General features: G+C 41.5%; 1 protein-coding gene and 1 pseudogene across 1 annotated transcript in view; one reads left to right on the top strand and one right to left on the bottom strand.

The window, feature by feature from the left end:
• The window catches only part of CD98hc (CD98 heavy chain), a 31865-nt gene extending 13208 nt beyond the window's left edge, over positions 1–18657 (bottom strand). The window contains exons 1-4 of the mRNA XM_080282209.1: positions 18449–18657; positions 5024–5181; positions 2874–3037; positions 754–878 (exon numbers count right to left, since the gene is read on the bottom strand). Coding sequence (XP_080138335.1) covers positions 754–878; positions 2874–3037; positions 5024–5181; positions 18449–18550 — 549 coding nt within the window. The 5' untranslated portion in view covers positions 18551–18657. The remainder of the gene's footprint in view (positions 1–753; positions 879–2873; positions 3038–5023; positions 5182–18448) is intronic.
• Positions 14028–14146, top strand: LOC145412279 (5S ribosomal RNA; annotated as a pseudogene).
• Positions 18658–21016: the final 2359 nt, after the last annotated feature.

Raw genomic sequence — 21016 nt, forward strand, 5'->3', positions numbered from 1 at the left:
TGCTCTCTCTACGTGCATGCAAGGACACGCGCGCAAACATACACAAACACACACACACACACACACATACACACACAGTAAAACATTTAAGTTCACTTTTTCTTTGTATATTTCAATATTTCCAGCCATGACTTAAACTCAACTGAATGAACATTTGCACCACCATAAAAAAAAATAAATAAATAAATAAAGCACTAGCAAAGCAGGGGGTGTGGGAAAATGGAAAAAATAAGCCATCAGCACCGGAAGTGAATACGCAACAACATTAATTTCCATCCGTAAAATTTAATCTTGAGTACTAGCTAAAATACAGAAGTACCTTACGGCATAAAAAGTGCAGGGCTGTTGACAGTACATGTATCAATTCACCACATCATTGAAACTAGACACACTTTTCCACTGGCAACTCATTATAATTACTTCCCCCCCCCCATAAACCATGGTTGTGCCTCAGAAGATACCGGTAATGTAAGAAAATTCTTCACCATCATCAGTTAGGACTCAAAAATGGTGTGATGAATTATGATCTAGGGTTGGGGTTATGACTTTACCCGGCTATAATCTTCTGCCTGATGCCTTGTAGAAAATTTCATAAAATAACTACAGTTATCAAAATCAGAAAAGCTATTCATCCCAGGCAAAGCTGTAATGTACAAATATGTACAGCACATACAACACTCTGAAGACCATAAGCTCAAAGTGTAAAGGTTAAATACCAGTATAAAGCTGTATATACAAATCTTAACAACTTACCTTCAGCACATCCTTGACATCCTCTTCCACATACACCCCGTTGATTTTTGAGAAGTCAAGTGGGTCAATCAGGTCCTTCATGTATACTGTTGTCATTCCCAGGTCTGAGGCCATTTTAATCACATCTACAAAAGTACAGTGCATGAACAAACTGAAATTATTAAAACTATCATTACCTGTTCCATTATCTAGAATCAAATTATCATCTACCTACCTAACACCTTCAGTCATGGTGATGTCTTGCATTTTTTACTGCTGTATAGGTACCGGTATAGTATATGGAATGAAATGTGTTCTCACACTGCTGACCAATTAGCATATTTGAAGAGCATTTAAATGTAATATCATACCTATATTAGAGCAGTGGTGGTGGGTTTTTATAATCTGCTGCAAACTACAATGAACAACTTGTGTGCCAGAGGATGGAATGTGATAAGCTACATCATGCCCAAGCATATGAAGCTACATCCAAGTGCTGAGTTTAAATATGTGAAAGTAAATACTTTATGTCAATTTTGTGTAATCAAATAGTGCTACTTGTTTAGAGCCTATACAATAAATCATTTAAACAGACAATGAGAGCACTGGTATCAATGCATGTGAAGGGTTTTCAACTTGATGGCAGCTCTCCTCATATCACAAAACTAAGCCAAACCCTTATCCTGAAGGTCCTCACAGGCGACGTGATCTTCTATCTACCACTGGACATTCTACCCACTACAATCAAAACTGGGAACCTCATCCAATCACCCTCCTCCCATCTTCTTAACAAGCCCAAACCATTTAAACCAAGCTGAACTGAGATATAATAAATACAGATGTACAGTATAATGCTAGTCCGCAAAAACATGGAACATGGCCTTTCAAAATAATGATTAATGTCTCACCGTACATTCCTGACTCAGAATGCCAATCTATCCCTGCCTCATCATCTTCCATATCACACCATATACGAGGTGCTATCCAAAATTTTCCAAACTGGGATCATGACACCTAAACAGGTCATAGTAGCACAATGCTCCTCTATGTGGCTGTACTAACATGCATTGTGAGTCAGTGTGCCACACAGCACAGAGCTTGGTAGATGTGAGGACTAGTGACGTTCGTTTGTTTCCCGTCATGCAATGTCAGGTGATTTTCGAATACAAAAAAAGAACAACAGATTTGCATCAAATTTTGAGCGAATCTCAGGAAAAATGCAACAGCGAACCTGGCAGTGATTCAACAAATGCTTGGTGAACAATCACTTGGTCAGACAGCCTCACCAAGACACAAAAAAGCCAGACAGGTGAAAAGCAATGGCAATATAGCATGTTGATTGTTTTCTTTCATGTCAAAGAGACTGTGCATAAAGAATTCGTCCCAGCTGGCCAAACTTTCAATTCCAACTTCTACTGTGATGTTTTGCGATGACTGTGTGATAACGTGAGGAGGCGATGCCCCGACCTTTGGCGAGACAACTGCCTGCTTCACCATGAAAACGCCCCGGATCACAATACGCTCAACACCCAGCAGTTTTTGGCCAAGAACAACATGGATATCAGCCACCACTCTCCTTACTTGCCGGGTTTGCCCCCGTGTGACTTCTTTCTGTTCCCAAAAATGAAGATCAAGCTGAAAGGGTGTCACTTTGATATCACTGAGGACATTCCGAAGGAATAGCAGGCAGTGCTCAACACTCTCGTTGAAAAGGACTTCCAGGAAGCGTTCCAGCAATGGAGGAAGCGCTTGGACTGGTGTATCAATGAGCAAGGGAACTAGCAACTTCAAGGGTGATGGCAGCCAATACGAGCAATGGTCCCGAAAATTTTGGATACCACCTCATACATTCTGTCAACACTTTCCACTCGATCATCCCAAACTTTGTACAGTACTAACTCTAAAATTCAAATTACAGCTTCCAAAAACCTCAATTTCACAAATATTTATTCATGGGCACATAATATGATGAAAATAAATTACAAGACACTTAACCATATTTCCTGTGTATAGTACGGTACATGACTTTCTCATTAGTAATTATTTTGATTCAACAATCCTATCTTTTCCATTTCCTGAAAAGTCCTTCGAATTCAGCATTTTGGATTGGAAAGGATGCGCTGTATCAGTATATCCCTCACCTTTGGAATCTGTGTCACCACTGCCATCAGCATCAATGGGCTTGTTGACATCATACTGAACCATGGCTGATTCCTGGACCCAATCAAGCGTTTTCTTGGCCTCACAACGAGGAGCTTGCACGATGATCACTATAGCCAGCACCAACATGGCCACCCATCCAGCCCTGTTTAAAATTTCAAGGCATGATTTCAAAAGATCATCTCCAGACATTTTAACTGATCTATACTCTGTATTCCCCATCAAACAGGAGAAGGAGGAGAATTATACTCATGGATCATTGCAAACAAACATTACTTTTCCTTTTGACAAATAATGGCTCAGTGATAATTTTTTCTATTACTCTTATGGTGTCACTAAATATAAGTACACAAATAATTCTTTGTGATCATCTAACATGAATTCCATTAGCAATGCAAAACCATAATTATCTCATTAAGCTGAGCCTCTCTTACAATTTCCATTACACACACACACACACACACACACACACAGGAAGGACCTAGGATCAAGACCCTACAAAGAATGTCCCTACAAATGAAAACCAGACAAAATGATTGCCAAATTCACAATCCATTCTTTCTGAGATGCCTGGAAACATTCAAATTTAACCTTTCACTCATGTAGGCACACACAGGGATTTAGGTCAGTACCAGGCTATTTTGTCACCCTAACAGCAATCGTGAGGCTAAAAACTACATAGTATGTCCTTTTGACACTTGGAATACATACATTATTTATGCAAACTACAGTACTTACAGGCAAGGGCACAGCCACAGATGGCTTTAGCAGCATTGGCCTCCCCTGAAATCACCATGGCCATTACAAATTTCAAGGAGGAATATCTTTAGACCCTCTTAATGGCTTCTCCTTGGCCATCCCCTAACTAGGTTTAGTCATCTCATTTTCTAAACTAAAGCTAAGTCCTTGGCACTAGGTAATTTTATCTACCCACAGAAATCCCAGCAGTCAGTGACAGCGGGAAAGACAAACTGAGAAAGATATCCAGAGCTAACCAGCTGCTTACGTGAAGGTTACTGCATCAGTTCACTCTTGCTTTTAAAAGCTGAAGAAAAGTGGCAAGAATCTTGCAAAAGTGCACATAGCTTTAGCAATTTTTGCCAGGCAATGCTTGTATACACCCCACAAATTTTCCAAATCCATCTGCTTTCCAGTCACCAGCATTATTTCTTCCACTGTCTCAAGCATCTACTTTCAAATATTTCTTGCTGAAGATCTGAATGCAGCTGCCTCAACTCATTTGCAATGGACACAAGCTGTGGTACTGCCTGATCACATCCACTTTCCTTGAACCTTTAACACACAATGCAGCACACATCACTCGTTTTATTTGCAGCTGGCAATGGCAAAGCAATACATAACTTATCTGGTTTTCTATATAAATTGGGGTTGCATGAGTGTGACTGTTACTCACTGATGGTCCTTCCTGAGTTTTCATGGTCCTTTCCCATGTATCAACATACATGGACAGTGTACAGATACTTTACTCTTCTGCTGTTAAAGACTGGCTGTTTATCAATATGAATTTTTAAAATAAAAACAGTGACCCACCCAGATTTGCACTGCATACAGTTAGTCTGGTGATAGTGCCAAAATGCTAATATCCAAACAGATAATGAATTTGGTTCATCCCTAATTTTCCTCACACAAAAACTAGTTGAAGCTACCATACTCTGTCAATCACCAGGTATTCTGATATATCCCTTACTTTTTCTATGATTATTCTTTCATGTATCTTTCCTACAACACTCGACTCTCTCCACAACACCCACTACCTTTCCATTCTTCATCTGCATCACTGCATTCTTCACTTCTGCTAACAGCTATCACATTCCTTGGCACTACATTCCTTCTCTGCAAACTCAAACCGATCATGCTTACAGCCACTCTGCTCTCACTGATCCCATTCATCAGCCTTTCAAAATATTCCTTCCATCTGTTCCTTACTTGATTTCCACTGGTTAGTATTCTTCCACTTCCAATTCTACAAACTGTATTTGCACCTCTTTCCAATACATCTTCCTATCTTCAAAGAAATATGCATTCATTTTTCTTCCAAGATCATAATCTACCTCTTTACGCGTCTCTGCAAGTAAGTTTTAATAAAACCAATCATCATGCAACAACTCACCAAAACAAGATGAAGAGAATCCAGCGCAGACGAACCCAAAATGGGTCATCAGCATATTTCATCAGGTCCTCCTTGCTAAGCCCACTGAAAGGCTGGGCAGTACCCACGTCAATCTTGGCATCTCCATTGGGTGGGTTGTTGCTTGAGGTGAACTTTACCTAAAGAAAAACAAAAGCTTTCAGTACAGAAGGCAATGCAAATTTTATTGCTCTACAACCTAGATTTCTCTAATACAGTGCTGTACTCTACCGTATTGCGTTCTGATTCCCTGCTCATCTGCCATGAAGGGTCTAACAAAGAAAGTGTCCTTTGTGGGGGCTGCATTAGAGACAAGAGAGTAAATTGCTTACAATCTGAAATTAGCCACACTATGATGTGATGCCACATTAGTCTGGTTTGTGGAGAGAGAGTTTGTTGGATAAATAACTCTTGAGGATTTATGCAGGATGTTATTGATTTAACAATGTATTCCTGACTATGGTACTGGCATATACTGTGTGTGTATATATCAGTGGTGGGCAGCGTAAACTAAGAAGGACCTTGCGCAAGTGCAATGCACCTTGCCCAAGCGCAAGAGCGCAATTTGACAAATATTTTGCTTGCACAATGTCGCAAAGCGCAAGCGCAAACTATCTGCATATATTTGTGGGAAGTACTGTAAAATATTGAGATATTTAAATAAAACAGCATACTTACTTTTATTTATTATTAAATATCTATCTATTGCCAGAAGCCTTAATCCCATAATGGGTGGCCACTGGCCACAAAAAAGCAACAAATCCCCTCCATGTCACCCTGTTCCCCGCCATTTCACTGCCCTGCTCACAGTGAGTCTCTACACTGTGGCCCTACTCCCATCTCACACCCCTCTCTCTCATATACTTCACTCCATCCCTCCATCTCATCCTTGGCCTCCCCCTCCCTCTCCCCACCACCACCTCACTCACACACACTCTCCTCATTAGTCTCTCACTCTCCATATGACCAAACCACCTCAGTGTGTTTCTCCTAACACTTCCCATTACATCCACATCCACACCACAACGATCCTTCACTTCCTCATTTGTCAATCTGTCTCTTCATGTAACTCCACATGCTCCTCTCAAATAACTCATTTATTTCCATAGCTCTCACTCTTGACTTCTCTCCCTCTAACAAGTTCAAAGCTTCACTTCCATACATTAGAGATGGTATCACCATACTGTCATGTAGTAACTTTTTCACTCATGGAAGTTCAAACAGAGGAGTGAGGGGCCGCGAAGCGGAGAGACAGGAAAACAAAGGCTGTGATGTTGCCAGTTTTACTTTTATCTGCATTTCGCAAGACGTTTTATTTAATAATTCAGTATAGATATACAATAGCATGTGTAATTCCTTGCATAAGTCATTAAAACATATTATTTAAATCAAATATCCACAGCCTAAATGTATATTAGTCTATCTATCTATCAATAGCCTGACGCCCTAATCCCGCAAAGGGTGGCCGCAAACAAAACGCCTCCAAGTTACTCTGTCACCCACCATTTGACTCCCCTCCCCCCAACTCACCCCCCCCCTCCCTCATATACCTCTCAACTCCATCCCTCCACCTCATCCTCAGTCTACCCCTCCCTCTCCCTCCCTCCACCTCACCTACATACACCCTCTTAGTCAGTCTTTCATTCTCCATTCTCTCCACATGTCCAAACCACCTCAGTGTATTTCTCCTAATCTTCTCAACCACATCCACATCCACACCACAACGTTCCTTCACTTCTTCATTCGTCAACCTGTCCCTCCACGTCACTCTACATGCTCCTCTCAAGTAACTCATTTCCACTGCTCTCACTCTTGACTTGTTCCCCTCTTGCAAGGTCCACGCCTCGCTTCCATACGTCAGGGTAGGGATCACAATACCATCATGCAGTGACTTCTTAACTTCCATACTCACCTCCCTATTTCTTATCACTGCTTTCAGTGTACCAACAACCTTTCTTCCCTGCTGTACCCTTTCACGTACTTCATCCCCCAAAGTTCCATCCTTACTCATCACACTACCCAAGTACTTGAATGCACTCACATTCTCCATATCCTCACCATCAAACCTCACTGCACACTCTGTGACTTCATTCCTCTCAAACACCATAACTTTACTTTTGTTTACATTAACTTTCAGATTCCTCCTCCTACACACTGTCCCAAATTCATTCACCAAACCTTGCAACTCCCATTCATCTTCACTCAACAATACTGTATCATCAGCAAACAGCAACACCGGAAGCTTGCAAATCTCACCCTCATTCATTAGGGCCACCCCCACATCCACTGCCCTACCTTGCACCTCCTTTACAACCCCATCCATATATATATTAAACAGCCATGGAGACATCACACACCCCTGTTTCAGTCCCACATTGAGATCAAAGAACTCACTCAGCTCACCACCCACTCGCACCGTAGCCCTAGCTCCCTCGTACATACTCTTCACAGCACTCAACAATTTCCCCTCCACTCCATATATTCTTAATACCTTCCACATACCATGCCTATCTATTCTGTCATAAGCTTTCTCCAAGTCCATGAAGGCAGCATACACTTTCCTTCCCTTCTCTAGATACTTCTCCACTAAACATCTTAGAACAAATATCTGATCTACACACCCTTTTCCCTTCCTAAATCCCCCTTGTTCTTCTCCAACTAGCTCCTCTGTCATATGCCTAACCCTATCAATGAGTATTCTACCATATATTTTACCAGTCACACTAAGAAGGCAAATACCCCTATGGTTACCACATACTTCTCTCTCCCCTTTTCCTTTGTACAGAGGAACAATTATACCTGATTTCCAGTCCTCTGGAACGTATATTAGGCTGTGGATATTTGATTTGAATAATAGTTTTAATGATTTTCATAAGGAATTGAATATGCTACTCATAATAAATAATGTATTTTTAATTTATTATTATTTACTAATAATAATTAAAAAAAATATTAAAATACATTATCCCTGTTGAAGCATTTTAAGAAATGCTACTACCCTCTGTCCCTCCTGCCTCCCCCTAGCAGAACCCTCACGACCCGCCCAAGCCTCCCCCATCCCTTGTCCAGACATACAGGAAGCTCCCAAGACCACGGTTCCCTTGGACTATGCAGTGCGCAACCCACAGGATGTGCGCAAGAATAAAATTTAGTTGTGCAAACACAAATAAATTTGCGCTTGCGCACCTGCCTTTTCATGTGCAAGAGCACAACATTGCGCATGGTCTTGTGCAGTGCGCAATGCGCAAACAATATTCACAGGAGTGCAACGGTGCGCAATTGCGCTTTGTGCAAGTGTTTGCGCACCTGCCCAGCACTGGTCTATACACTCAACCCCCTGCTATCACGCGTTCAACTATCAAGCTTATCTGCTATCACGCACACATCAAATGCACAACCATACATGCTATCACACACCCCAAGACCGCTATCACGCGTCGAGTTTGAAGACAGGCTAAGCGAAACTTATTCACACAGCACTTCATACGAGGTTTGCAGAGGATACAATGGTTAATCGGAACGGTAACATGGTAAAATTCCCGATTATAGCACGGGCATTTGGAATGCATCTGAACGGATTCCTGCCAAGGACACGACGGGCAAAACAGTGACCAAAACTCATTCGGCTCGAAAGAATATATCGTACTACAGCATTGAAATTTAGCCTAACACTGAATACTTATTAATATTGTATTTTAGAATAAATATCAATCGTTTTGAAATCCTTATAAAGAGTTAATATTTCTTATGCCGAAAAAACTGTGATGTCGATAAAGTAATCACGTGTTTACAACTGAGACGGGGCTCTGACGACAGTGTGAGGAACGTGTGTGATAGCGTCCAAGTTTTGTTCCACTTAAATGTTCCTCAGCCATTCCTGATATAAAGTACCATGTGATACACCCTTTAGCTGTGGACACTAAAGAAATGGAGACAACCAAAGAGATTTGGCGGCAACTAAGCCACTCCCAAGCCTCGGAACCCATCAAACCACCCAAGCCGTAATCCTTATAAAAGTTTGATGGCCTTTTGTGTTGTTTATTAATTCATTATACTGTTATTATTAATATAATAATGCTTTATTTCATGTTAGAGGAGAGATTGGCAGAAAATCGTAGGCATAAAGTGGTTAAAAGTTAGAAAAATGGGCCGCAAAAAACCAATTAGAATTTTTCCCAATGATTGTTCAGTTCAGCTATCACGCGCATTTCCTGTGACCAATTAGGCGCGATAGCAGAGGGTTGAGTGTGTGTGTGTATATATATATATATATATATATATATATAGATAGATAGATAGATATAGATAAATAGATAGATAGATAGATAGATATAGATATATAGAGTATATGTATATCGGTATATATATAGACAGATAGATAGATAGATAGATAGATATAGATAAATAAATATATATATATAAACAGTATAAGTGGAGTCTCTTTTATCCAAAAATCATGGGACTTTCAATGTTTCGTTTATTCGATTTTTTCGGATAAAAGATACTGTAATAATATGTAGGATACATGGGAACAGTATTGTTCTCTCCCATCACCCATTTCTGGCAACATCTAGCCCACCACCACCACCACCACCACCAGCATCCCAAAAGCCACTCAACCATCACCAAAACACTTAAAACACTGTAATAACTACATATGTAACAGCAGTTTTGTAACTGTAATAGAAACTGTCAACTTAAATAAATCTTCACTCAAATAAACTTAAATAAACCTTCACCAAATCAATTAATTCACTGGCGCAACCAATGCTCGCTCTAGTGACTAGCAGAGCAACCGTAAACGAATGCTAGTGGCGCGAAACAAGCCTGCCGTGTTTGAATTTTCGGATAGATTTCTGGTTTTCCTCGAAAGCAGTGATAAGAAACAGGGAAGTAAGCATGGAGGTGAAAACGTTACTACAGGGCAGTATTGTGATACCAACTCTAACGTATGGAAGTGAAGCTTGGACGTTGTTGGAAGGACACAAGTCAAGAGTGAGAGCAGTGGAAATGAGTTAAAGAGGAGCCTGTGGAGTCACATGGAGAGAGAAGCTGACTAATGAGGATATAAAGGAGCGTTGTGGTGTTGATGTGGATGTGATAGGAAGCGTTATGAGGAACACACTGAGGTGGTTTGGCCATGTGTGACGAAGAGAGTGTATGTGAGTGAGGTGGAGGGGGGAAGAGGGAGGGGGAGGCCGAGGATGAGATGGAGGGATGGAGTGGAGAGGTATACGAGACAGGGGGGTGCGAGTTGGGAGCAGGGCAGTGAAATGGCGGGGGACAGGGTAACATGGAGGCGATTTGTTTGTGGCCACCTCAAACGGGATTGAGGCGTCTGGCGATAGATAGATAAATAGATTTCTGATTTTTGCAGTTAATCGAAATGAGAACGTTTTAGTAAAACCTACGGTTAATGGTATATTACGGTTAAAAGAATTTCGGATAAAAGAGAACACTGTATATATATATATATATATATACTGTATATTGTGTGTGTGTATATATATATATATATATATATATATATATATATATATGCTGTATATTGTGTGTATATATATATATATATATATATATATATATATATACTGTATATGTGTGTATATATATATATATATATATATATATATATATATATATATATATATATATACTGTATACTGTGTATATATATATATATATATATATATACTGTATACTGTGTATATATATATATATATATATATATATATATACTGTATACTGTGTATATATATATATATATGTACATATATATACTGTATACTGTGTATATATATATATATATATATATATATATATATATATATATATATATATATATATATATATATATATATATATATATATATACATGTCAGTATGGGTGAAATTTTGGTCAGATGACATGAACAGCATTAAAAGCAAGAAAATCATCTTAAATATTAATTCAAGTTACAGGATATTGGCCTTGGTCTGAGTCACTGTCAGTTCACTGAGGAGAGGCGTTAGAATCAGCATCCTCTCAAAGTATCCTGCCAAAGAGGGAAAAAAGGAAGAGGGGGTTTTGTGAGAGGTTAAGGAAATATGGGTAGTGTACAGTATTCCCACCCTTTCCTATTCACTACACCCCCCTTCCCTATACTGTACAAGTCCTCATTTGCCAAATATTCCTCAATATCTCTAACACACATCTGATACTAAATTCCACTCATCCATTCTACTCAAACCTAACACTCACATTTCCACATCTTCCCCCCATTTTTCCTAAACTATCTCACATCTCACCACATCCTACATGTCCCCTCCTTTCATACCCACCACTTTCTAGCAACAAGTGTTCAACTGTCTTATTCTTTCCACTCTCACACATCCTACACAACTTGTTGCCCTCATACCTTCAACTATGCACAGAACTAATCAATTTCAGAGACTTCATTCTCACCTTAAACAATTCACTTCTCATTCTTATGATACACCGTACCAGTAGCCACTAAGTTTTTCTGATGGTTTGTCATGGGCTTCAAGCAATATCTAATGATAATTTTTTTCACAAATTTTTTATTTGGCCCTTGTGGGAGGAAGGGAAGGAAAGAGCAAAACAGGGAATTTCCAATAAAAAATTTGCATTAACCCGCGGCGTCCCGTCGACGTACTTCCACGTCCTCACGTTTTGTCACTACCAATCCCGTTGACGTACTTCAATGTCCTGCAATTGCAAGGTTCATAATTTCCACAATTTTCAAAATTCGCGCAAGATTTTCGATTTGCCCACCTACCCAAGCCTCCCCTACCTGCCGCCAGGCGGGCAGCGTCCCAGACCCCACGTGACCCACGCTCGCCCTTGTCTCGGTCACTCACCTGTTAGCAGTGACCCAGGTCAGACATGGCGCGGAAAGGTCTCTCAGACGACGAAATAGCATCCGCCCTAGAGGCCTTCACTGGAGATAGTGATTCTCCACTTGATGATGATGTGGTGGATCGAGATTATGTCCAGCCAGAGGAAGAAATAACAAGCAGTGATGAGGAGGTCCCTTCGCCCCGGAAAAAGCGGTATGTGACATATCGTAAAGCAAGGGAAGGCCAGCCTGGACCCAAACCACCTGCACGGACCTCTCTCCATCCCCTAGAGAGAGATTCTGATGAGGATGAGGACGAGGACGAGGACGAGGACTGCAGCTTAGGACGTGATGTTGCCTCGTGGTTGGGGAAGGAAAAAACCTCACCCCGAGGATCAGAAGGTGGGGCGAGAAGGCAAGCGCGGGGTGAAAGGGAAAGTGGTGTGGCGGGAGTGTGGGGTGAAGGGGAAAGTGGTGTGAGGGAGGCAGCATGAGCACGTGGTGCACGTAGGCCTAGGGGAGAGGAGGTGGAGCCACTCCCCAGCACGTCTTTTGCCACACAATATTCCCAAACTTCCTCCCCACAGCCCCAGGATGTGGGGAAAGGAAGGAAAGGGAAGGGAAAGGGTAAAGGAAAAGGGAGAGGGAAGAGAAGTGCGAGTGATGAAAGGCGCCGCTCTCCACCTCCCCAACCTCCCCCACCACCACCAATGTTGCGTTGTGCCTTCAGCCATGTTTCAGAGAGTACCATAACTTCCTACACTACTGAAACTGTGTGGGATGGCGATATGACACTCAGTATAATGGTAAGGCCAGTCAGTATTTTCTAAGTCTTATATAAAGTTGAAACGGGTGTAATGTTTGCAGGAAAGTAATGTACAAGTTGAGAAATAGTGTAAGTTGAAAGAAGTGATATCAAAAGTACACCCACTGTGTAAATCTGCGAAAATATGACGCTCAGTATAACACTCTGGTCAGTAAATATGTGATAGCAAGAATATAAAGTGGAAACGGGTGTAATGTTAGCATGAATAAAACGTATAAGTTGAAAAATAGTGTAAGTTGTAATAATTGATGTCACGAGTACACCCACTGTGTAAATCTGCGAAAATATTACGCTCAGTAGAACATTCTGGTCAGTAAGTATGTGATAGGAATTATATAAAGTGGAAAAGGTTGTAATGTTAGCAGTAAGGTAATTTTTAAGTTGAATACTAGTGTAAGATGAAACAAATGATATCGCGATAACACTCACTGTGTAAGTACGCGATAATATGACGCTCAGTTGAATCGTAAGGTCTGAAATTATGTGATATCAATTATATCAAGTGTAAACATGTGCAATGTTAGTGGAGAATTATTATATAAGTACAAAAATAGGTTGTAAGTTGAAATAGTAGTCATAGCGACTTCATCGTGTGTGTTATTATGCGCTATTATTACGCTAAATATTTACGTAAGGCCTGAAACTATCTCAAAACAGTTCTCTAAAGTTGAAAAGTGTATAATGTTATTAGGAAAGTATTATGTAAGTAGAAAAAACACAATACGAGTTGAAACAACAGTCACAGCGAGTTCACTCACTACATAAATAAGCGCTAACATTACGCTAAATGTTATCGAAAGGCCTGTGAATACGTAAAAACAGTTCAATAAAATGTAAAATGGTATAATGTTATTGTAGAAGTATTATGTAAGTAGAAAAAATGATATGTATCATGATTCTGGAATGTTAGCGATTCATCGTGACCAGTCTGCCCGATTTTGCTCGTTTCGGACGATGGTACAATGCTTATTTCAGCTCTATTTTTGTGTAAAATCCAATTTACTCTTTTATCACATGTTTTTATGTTTGTAATAAATACATATCTACTTACTTTCATTGGTTTCCCAGACTTATAATACCATAGAAAACATTAGAGGCTCAGACCACCTACAGAGAACACGGTGCCAGGTGTGACCAAGGCATACCTGTTTAGGGCACTTATGGACCCAGGGGAACAATTTCTTCGTGACTGACCATTGTTTCTGACCAAAAGCGAAAGTTTTAGCAAAAAAATTTGGGTCCAAAAATGGTCAGGATTGGGGGGTACCAGTGGTGAGAAAGTGGCCGGGACGGGGCAGGTTAATGAAATTTAGAAAGCATTAAAACCGGCCATACCACGTTGAGTACACCGCTTCCCGTCCGATCAGCGAAGTTAAGCAACATTGGGTCTAGTTAGTACCTGGATGGGTGACCGCCAGGGAGCACCAGATGCTGTTGGCATCCCTACGTGTCAAGTGGGGTTGGTGGAGGATTAGTGTCCCTTCCTGTAAAACAATTAACTCTAAGCCCTTGGCCACCCCGTCTGGGATACATGGCGTCTGGCAATTAAAACCTTTCAGGAGAACTCCAAGTCAAAACCATAATCAAGATGGTTACAAAATTCCAAGAAATAGGTGGTCTCCTACCAGAGATTTTAACATTTTAAACTTAAAATTCTATCCATCTATCTATTTATAGCCCAACGCCCTAATCCTGCAAAGGGTGGCCGCAGACAAAACGCCTCCAAGTCGCTCTGTTGTCCACCATTTGACTACCCTCCCCCCAAATCACCCCCCCTCCCTCATATACCTCTCAACTCCATCCCTCCACCTCATCCTCAGTCTACCTCTCCCTCTCCCTCCCTCCACCTCACCTACATACACCCTCTTAGTCAGTCTTTCATTCTCCATTCTCTTCACATGTCCAAACCACCTCAGTGTATTTCTCCTATTCTCAACCACATCCACATCCACCCCACAGCATTCCTTCACTTCTTCATTCGTCAACCTGTCCCTCCACGTCACTCCACACCTAAAATTGCCAGCAAAAACTTTCCCCAACATGTAAATGAAACGGTATTATTTTTGTTTCAGCCCACAATCAATCCAGTTATTTTGGGTGTATTCAAAAGTTACATCTCATCTTTGCAAACACCTATTCTTAAAGGACACTTTCGTTCAAAATCAATAACAACAGAACTATAACTTTCATAATCTCACTAGTTGGTGCCCAGGACGAGTCACGTGATTGCTCTGGTCAATCGCTGCCCGATTTGCTACTTGGCACGTCAGTTTTGCCATGACCTCTGAGCAACAGGAACGCTCCCATTCCTGTTCTTTTTCAGGACTGTGGGGCCGATATCTAAGGTAACGTCAGAATCTGTTATGACTGAGATGCAATGCTCAATCTCGATTTGGTTAAGTGAGGTCAGGGTACGTTGTTGCTCTAGTCCATCTGAGCAGACTCATCAAATACAAGCAAGCAAGTGGTTCTCTACACTGTTGTTGATGTGTCTGTGACTAAGTATGACATGTACTATGCACTGCCCCACTATGTGTGTTGTGTTGTACAAACCTATTTTACAAGCTCAGTATGTGTCATCTGTGATTCCACCCAACTCAAATCTATGCTGGTAGCTGAGGAGGGCATGGCAATATCCTGCTCTAAGCTTATCAATATGAACTTGAGCATATCTACTTAAGGACACAGCCAATGAACTTAAGTCAGGAGGAGTACACTACTATAATCGAGGTGTTGTAGTGACGTAAGTATGCAGGTGTTTCTTCATTGCTGGTGTTGGAATATCTGGAGGTGGGATACTATTGTAAAGTGCGAGATATTGTTTGTGTGGTGAAAGTTTTACATGCCTAAGTGTGTTGTATCATGTACTGAAGGGTTTATGCACTGGCACAGATTGCTGCACAGAACTGTGTCCCTCATAACAATGTACTCTCTGACAGGAAGGAAATTAGTTTCAGTGTGCAAGTGGACAGTGGGGATGGTTTTGTTGAAGCCAGTGTAATGATGTATAGTGGTGAGACCTGGGGAGTGAAAGAAAAGGATATTCGCAGTCTCAAACGTACAGAAATCAGGGTTGATGATTCTTTTTTTAATCAAAAAAATAAAAAATCAATTATTTATTCGATTTATTTGCTTTTTTATCTGATTTTTCTTTATTATATAGCTAATATATCAAAAGCAATATACTGAATACTGTTAACTTCCTGTCCTGTCCATCCACTGATAGTTCAGACTGAAAGCCACTGTCCAGAATCCAGATACATACCTGTTCAAGTCCTGTCTGTACACTACTGGTTCAGGCTGGGTTCCCAGAGATAATCAACAGACCATATTCCAAAGCTGATTATATTACCATACAGAAAAATCTTAAGCTGATAATATTATGACATGACCATGACCAAGCACAGCCTACCTAGTCTTATGGCTTTGGTTTTTGATTCATGGCTCAGTATTTCAGATGTACAAATAATTTCAATACTTAGTTACACAAATGTAAAAATATTTTTTGTCATACAATGTCGCAATTTCTAATGGCACCATTCTCCAAAATCTGCTAATTTAATGCTTACGTATCTGAATAAATGAATGCCAATATACACAACTTTTATGAACCTTCAGATTTTATTTTTGTGTCAACTTTTACATTACAAAATAAATTCATTATTATTTTTAGAAAAAAAAATCAATGATTTAATCACATAATTAAATCAATTTGATTTTGATTTAATCAATGCTAACCCTGACAGAAATGACACTGATTAGGTGGATGTGCAACGCATCCTTGAACGCAAGGCCAGGGGTGGCTAGGTTTATGATGGAAGTTTTAAGAGGAAGGAAGGGACTGAAGTGTATTGGTGTTGTGATAAGGAGAGATTGAGATGGTCTGGGCATGTGCAGAGGATGGGAGACGACAACTGGGTGTACAAAGTGAGAAATGTGAACAGTGGGGGTAGGGTTGCAAGACACAGACCGAAAAAGACCTGGGATGAAGTCTAAGAGTGTGACCTCAGGGATAAGCAACTGAATAAGGAGGCTGCCAGAGATCGAACAGCTTGGAGGGCCACCATGAGATGACCAAGGCCGATGCATGCATGTTGGTACTTTTATAAATGAAAAATAAAACAAATGGCTTCAAGTCGAATACAGTGATCCCTTGATTTATCATTCATTACTGGTGCTGTACTGGGTACCCCACTCCTAAACCCAAATTCTCCTTTTTACAACAATATGTACCCTCTAAAGACATGCCGGTACATTTTTAGTGCTATCAGAAACACACACAGGCATTGTTAGGTTAGCAGAACGTGATGAAAAGGGCACAATAAAGAAAGAACACATACCACACAGACCTATTTATTCTAACCTATTTTATGCTAGCTAGCTAGCTATCTGTTGCCAGACGCCAAAATCCCGCAAGGGGTGGCCATTTGACTTTGAGTTATTTGTTTTACAAGGAGGGGCACTAACCCTCCACCTTCCGACTTGTTGACACGTAGGAAGCATGCATGGTTTGGTTATATGGTTACCACCCAACATTGTAAATGGCTTCTTGGCTTACAGGAAACCATTTGGCTTGTCACTCAATGTAAAGCCACCTGTAAAGGAAAGAAAAGCAATAAGAAGTGACAGGAAAGATGGGAGAAATAGGGAGAGAGGACGACAGGCACAGAAAAAGAATGATAATGGCTAAGGAAGAAGTAGGCAGCACTACATCAAGTGAGTGGATGATGGTTACCACTACTTTAATGCTAACAACCAAACTAATCCTAACTTAGTCTACCCCATTCTTTGTGTAACCATATTTTCTCTGTTTATTGATGGATCCCCTTCTTACTCGAAAACACACTTCCATACACCTTTGCAGAAGTCAATTTTTTTTTTTTATTCTTACAAAGTGGCCCTGTGCCTCCTTATGGATTACCATTACTTCTTTTATAAGTAATGAATTGCATTTAAGACCATTCTTCTTCACAATTGCAACAGCTTCAAGGACATAAGGCTGCCATCTTGGAATGCCACCAATATAGGAGGGAAAAAATTCCCTGGCATACTGTCTAGCAGCAGAACCATTATGAAATGAGAATACATGCCTCACCTGACCTGGGGTTGCCATGCTGTCCACATAAGGTCATACTGCTGTGTAAAGGGCTCACCTACATGGTTCTCTTACAGAACTACTAGATAGAAAATGTTGCTGCTGACTGGCTGGTATGGCTGTCTTTATTTGCCACTCTATGGCACAGCACTATATTTCTCCTCAAGCTAAGCAATTTTTGGTGAGGACATCCAGAAGCGTCTCCCTTCTCTTTCTGCTCAACATTTTATTTTCAACTTAGTATCTTAACCTTAGGCAAATTGTATATAATAAAATTCCCTCAAATTTTCACCTTGGACGGAATTATTGAGAGGCATACAGTAGTGAAGGTATACAAGTATATACAACATGGTGGTGGGTGTTGGCACATACCAAATAAATTCCACACGTGAAAAAGATCAGTACACAGTAGTATTACGCATACCAATGGATATCATAAAAGTTGAGGCATACTGATACTACAAGTTATAAAACTGGAATGACTTCAATCACTGAAGCTTTGCCCCTCAGCTTAATTAAAAATAAATTCCAAGTTAAAAATAAGGAATTTTCTCTAAAGCTGATTCGATATAACATTTATTTACCACAATCCTAACATTAACATGATACTGACTTATCACGTGGGCACAGACAAAATTCAGACTTACCTCTGCTTCGTCATTTGTAAGAGGCACTTTGGTGCCATCCTCTTGTGGTGCCATCTCGCTGTTTGCTGGGCCGTTAGTGACCCCCTTCTTCTCCTCGCTCATGGTTTCCCGGGTTGGAGAGTCTCAGAACCCTAAAAATAATCCTGCAAAAGCTGATATCGTAGGGCTTCGTGCCAAGCTGACGTACGCTTCTCTCTGTCGTCACGGGGAATCTGCTGAGCCGCTGCCAGCCACACCCGCTGTTCCGTGCCGCGCCGCCCCGTCTTATTATGTCTACGTACATTATTGTGTTATATACATTATAAGAGGCTTTACATGTTCAATTCATAAACTAATTCAAGTAAATATGCACTTGATACTTCAAAAGACATTATTATTTTAATATTATCGTCAAATATTATCCTGAGGGAGGAAATTGGAACAGCCAGGGTGCTAACGAGTAGCTGTGAAGGGGCAGCGGAACTGAAACATGAAGTTTATGCATTGTCCTATTTAGGAATTAGATGATATTTTGTATATTAAAGCGATTCTATGTTTTATCAAAACTAATAAATATATGAACGCATTATAGCTTTGGTACTCACGGAAGCGAGAGGTAGAATACAACTTGATATCCTACACCCTTCGCTGCTCAAGTGAGTGGGATGATTGAAGGCCTCGCCTCAGAAAGATTTTGGGAAAATAATACAAGAATTCTACAGTTTCTGTTCCTCTTATAATATTCATACTTTAAGTTTAGCAAATAATAGGTGTGAAGGACATACATTTAATGAAATCATTTAATTGAAACAAGGATAGAAACTGCAGAATGCAGTAGTAAGCACCTATTCCGAAATTTTCGTCCATGTTGCATCATCGTTTTGATTTTATTGCAGGAGTTTTCTTGATCTTAATATTCCCAAAGTATTGCATCATATTATCATAATTTTTTTGTAGCAAGGAGGAAACATAATGAAAAACTACATATAAACTAAGAAGGAAAAATTTGGGCAGCTGCTTACGTGTCCTCGAAAATGTGCTTTATCCCATGCACTGTCATTAACACTGCCTTTCTTTTCTGCATTTGGCGTTTTTATAAACAGTATTACAACTAGGCCCGTACATTTATTTAACTATTGGCTGAAGAAGGTGTGAGGCAAGACCCACCACCTTCTTTTGTTGTATAAGCACTGTGTACCTCTCTCAACAATAAATATTTGTTCACTTTATCAAGCTAAAGTCAACGTCAGCTAAGGCGAACGCAGTCATGAGGCGACAGGCTGGCGGGGTCGTAATAAACGCATTAGCCATTAGAATGCATAATGCCTAACTAAAAGGAAACAGCAGTGTACATTTGAACTAACCATAAGGCACATATATACATCATTAAACATCCTAACACCAATTACAGAGTGTCGACTAAAATGCAGTAGAGTGCCCCCGAGAACACCCAGACGCCCCCACAAGGAGCCCACAGAGGAGCAGAGACAGCGCGCCAGGATTCGGTGCGACAACGGCCTAAATCAGCCCGGGCCGCGCGCCCCTATAACCCGGAGTTCGGCCGCCGTCACCATAGCAGGAATAAAGCACTACCTTCCGGGCGAGCCTTCATCAACCAGCTAAGGGGTGGAGCTGCCTATCCAGCTCCTGCCAGCACCCCAGAGACGGCCTGTAGCTGCTCACCCCTCTTTAAGGAGACGGCCTATAGCCGCTCTGAGGATTCAAAGGAGACAGCCTGTAGCCGCTCTGAGGATTCAAAGGAGACAGCCTGTAGCCACTCCCGCCTTCGTCAGGAGACAGCCTGTAGCCACTCTGAAGGTGTCTTCCTTGAGACGGCTTGTAGTCGCTCGCCCCTCGTTAAAGAGACGGCCTGTAGCCACTCTGAGGGTAATCAGGAGACGGCCTGTAGCCGCTCACGCCTTTGTCAGGAGACAGCCTGTAGTCACTCCGAAGGTGTTCCCCCTGAGACGGCCTGTAGCCACTTTGAGGGTAACGAGGAGATGGCCTGTAGCCGCTCCAACCCCCTCCCGAAGGAGACGGCCTGTACCTGCTCCCGCCTTTGCCAGACGGCCTGTAGCCGCTCTGAAGGTGTTCCCCCTGAGATGGCCTGTAGCCACTCACCCCTCCTGAAGGAAACGGCCTGTAGCCACTCTGAGGGTAACGAGGAGACAGCCTGTAGCCGCTCTGAGGGTAACGAGGAGACAGCCTGTAGCCACTCCCACCTTTGTCAGGAGACGGCCTGTAGCCGCTCTGAGGGTAACGAGGAGACTGCCTGTAGCCGCTCTGAGGGTAACGAGGAGACTGCCTGTAGCCGCTCCCACCTTTGTCAGGAGACGGCCTGTAGCCGCTCCCACCTTTGTCAGGAGACGGCCTGTAGCCGCTCCGAAAGTGTTCTCCGTGAGACGGCCTGTAGCCGCTCACCCCTCCTGAAGGAGACGGCCTGTAGCCGCTCTGAGGGTAATGAGGAGATGGCCTGTACCCGCTCCCGCCTTCGTCAGATGGCCTGTAGCCACTCCGAAGGTGTTCTACCTGAGACGGCCTGTAGCCGCTCAACACCCCTCCAACAGGAGACGGCCTGTAGCCGCTCCC

This window comes from Coenobita brevimanus, chromosome 92, assembly GCF_032717465.1.
Source record: "Coenobita brevimanus isolate Jiangsu-jjx chromosome 92, ASM3271746v2, whole genome shotgun sequence".
Lineage (NCBI taxonomy): Eukaryota > Metazoa > Arthropoda > Malacostraca > Decapoda > Coenobitidae > Coenobita > Coenobita brevimanus.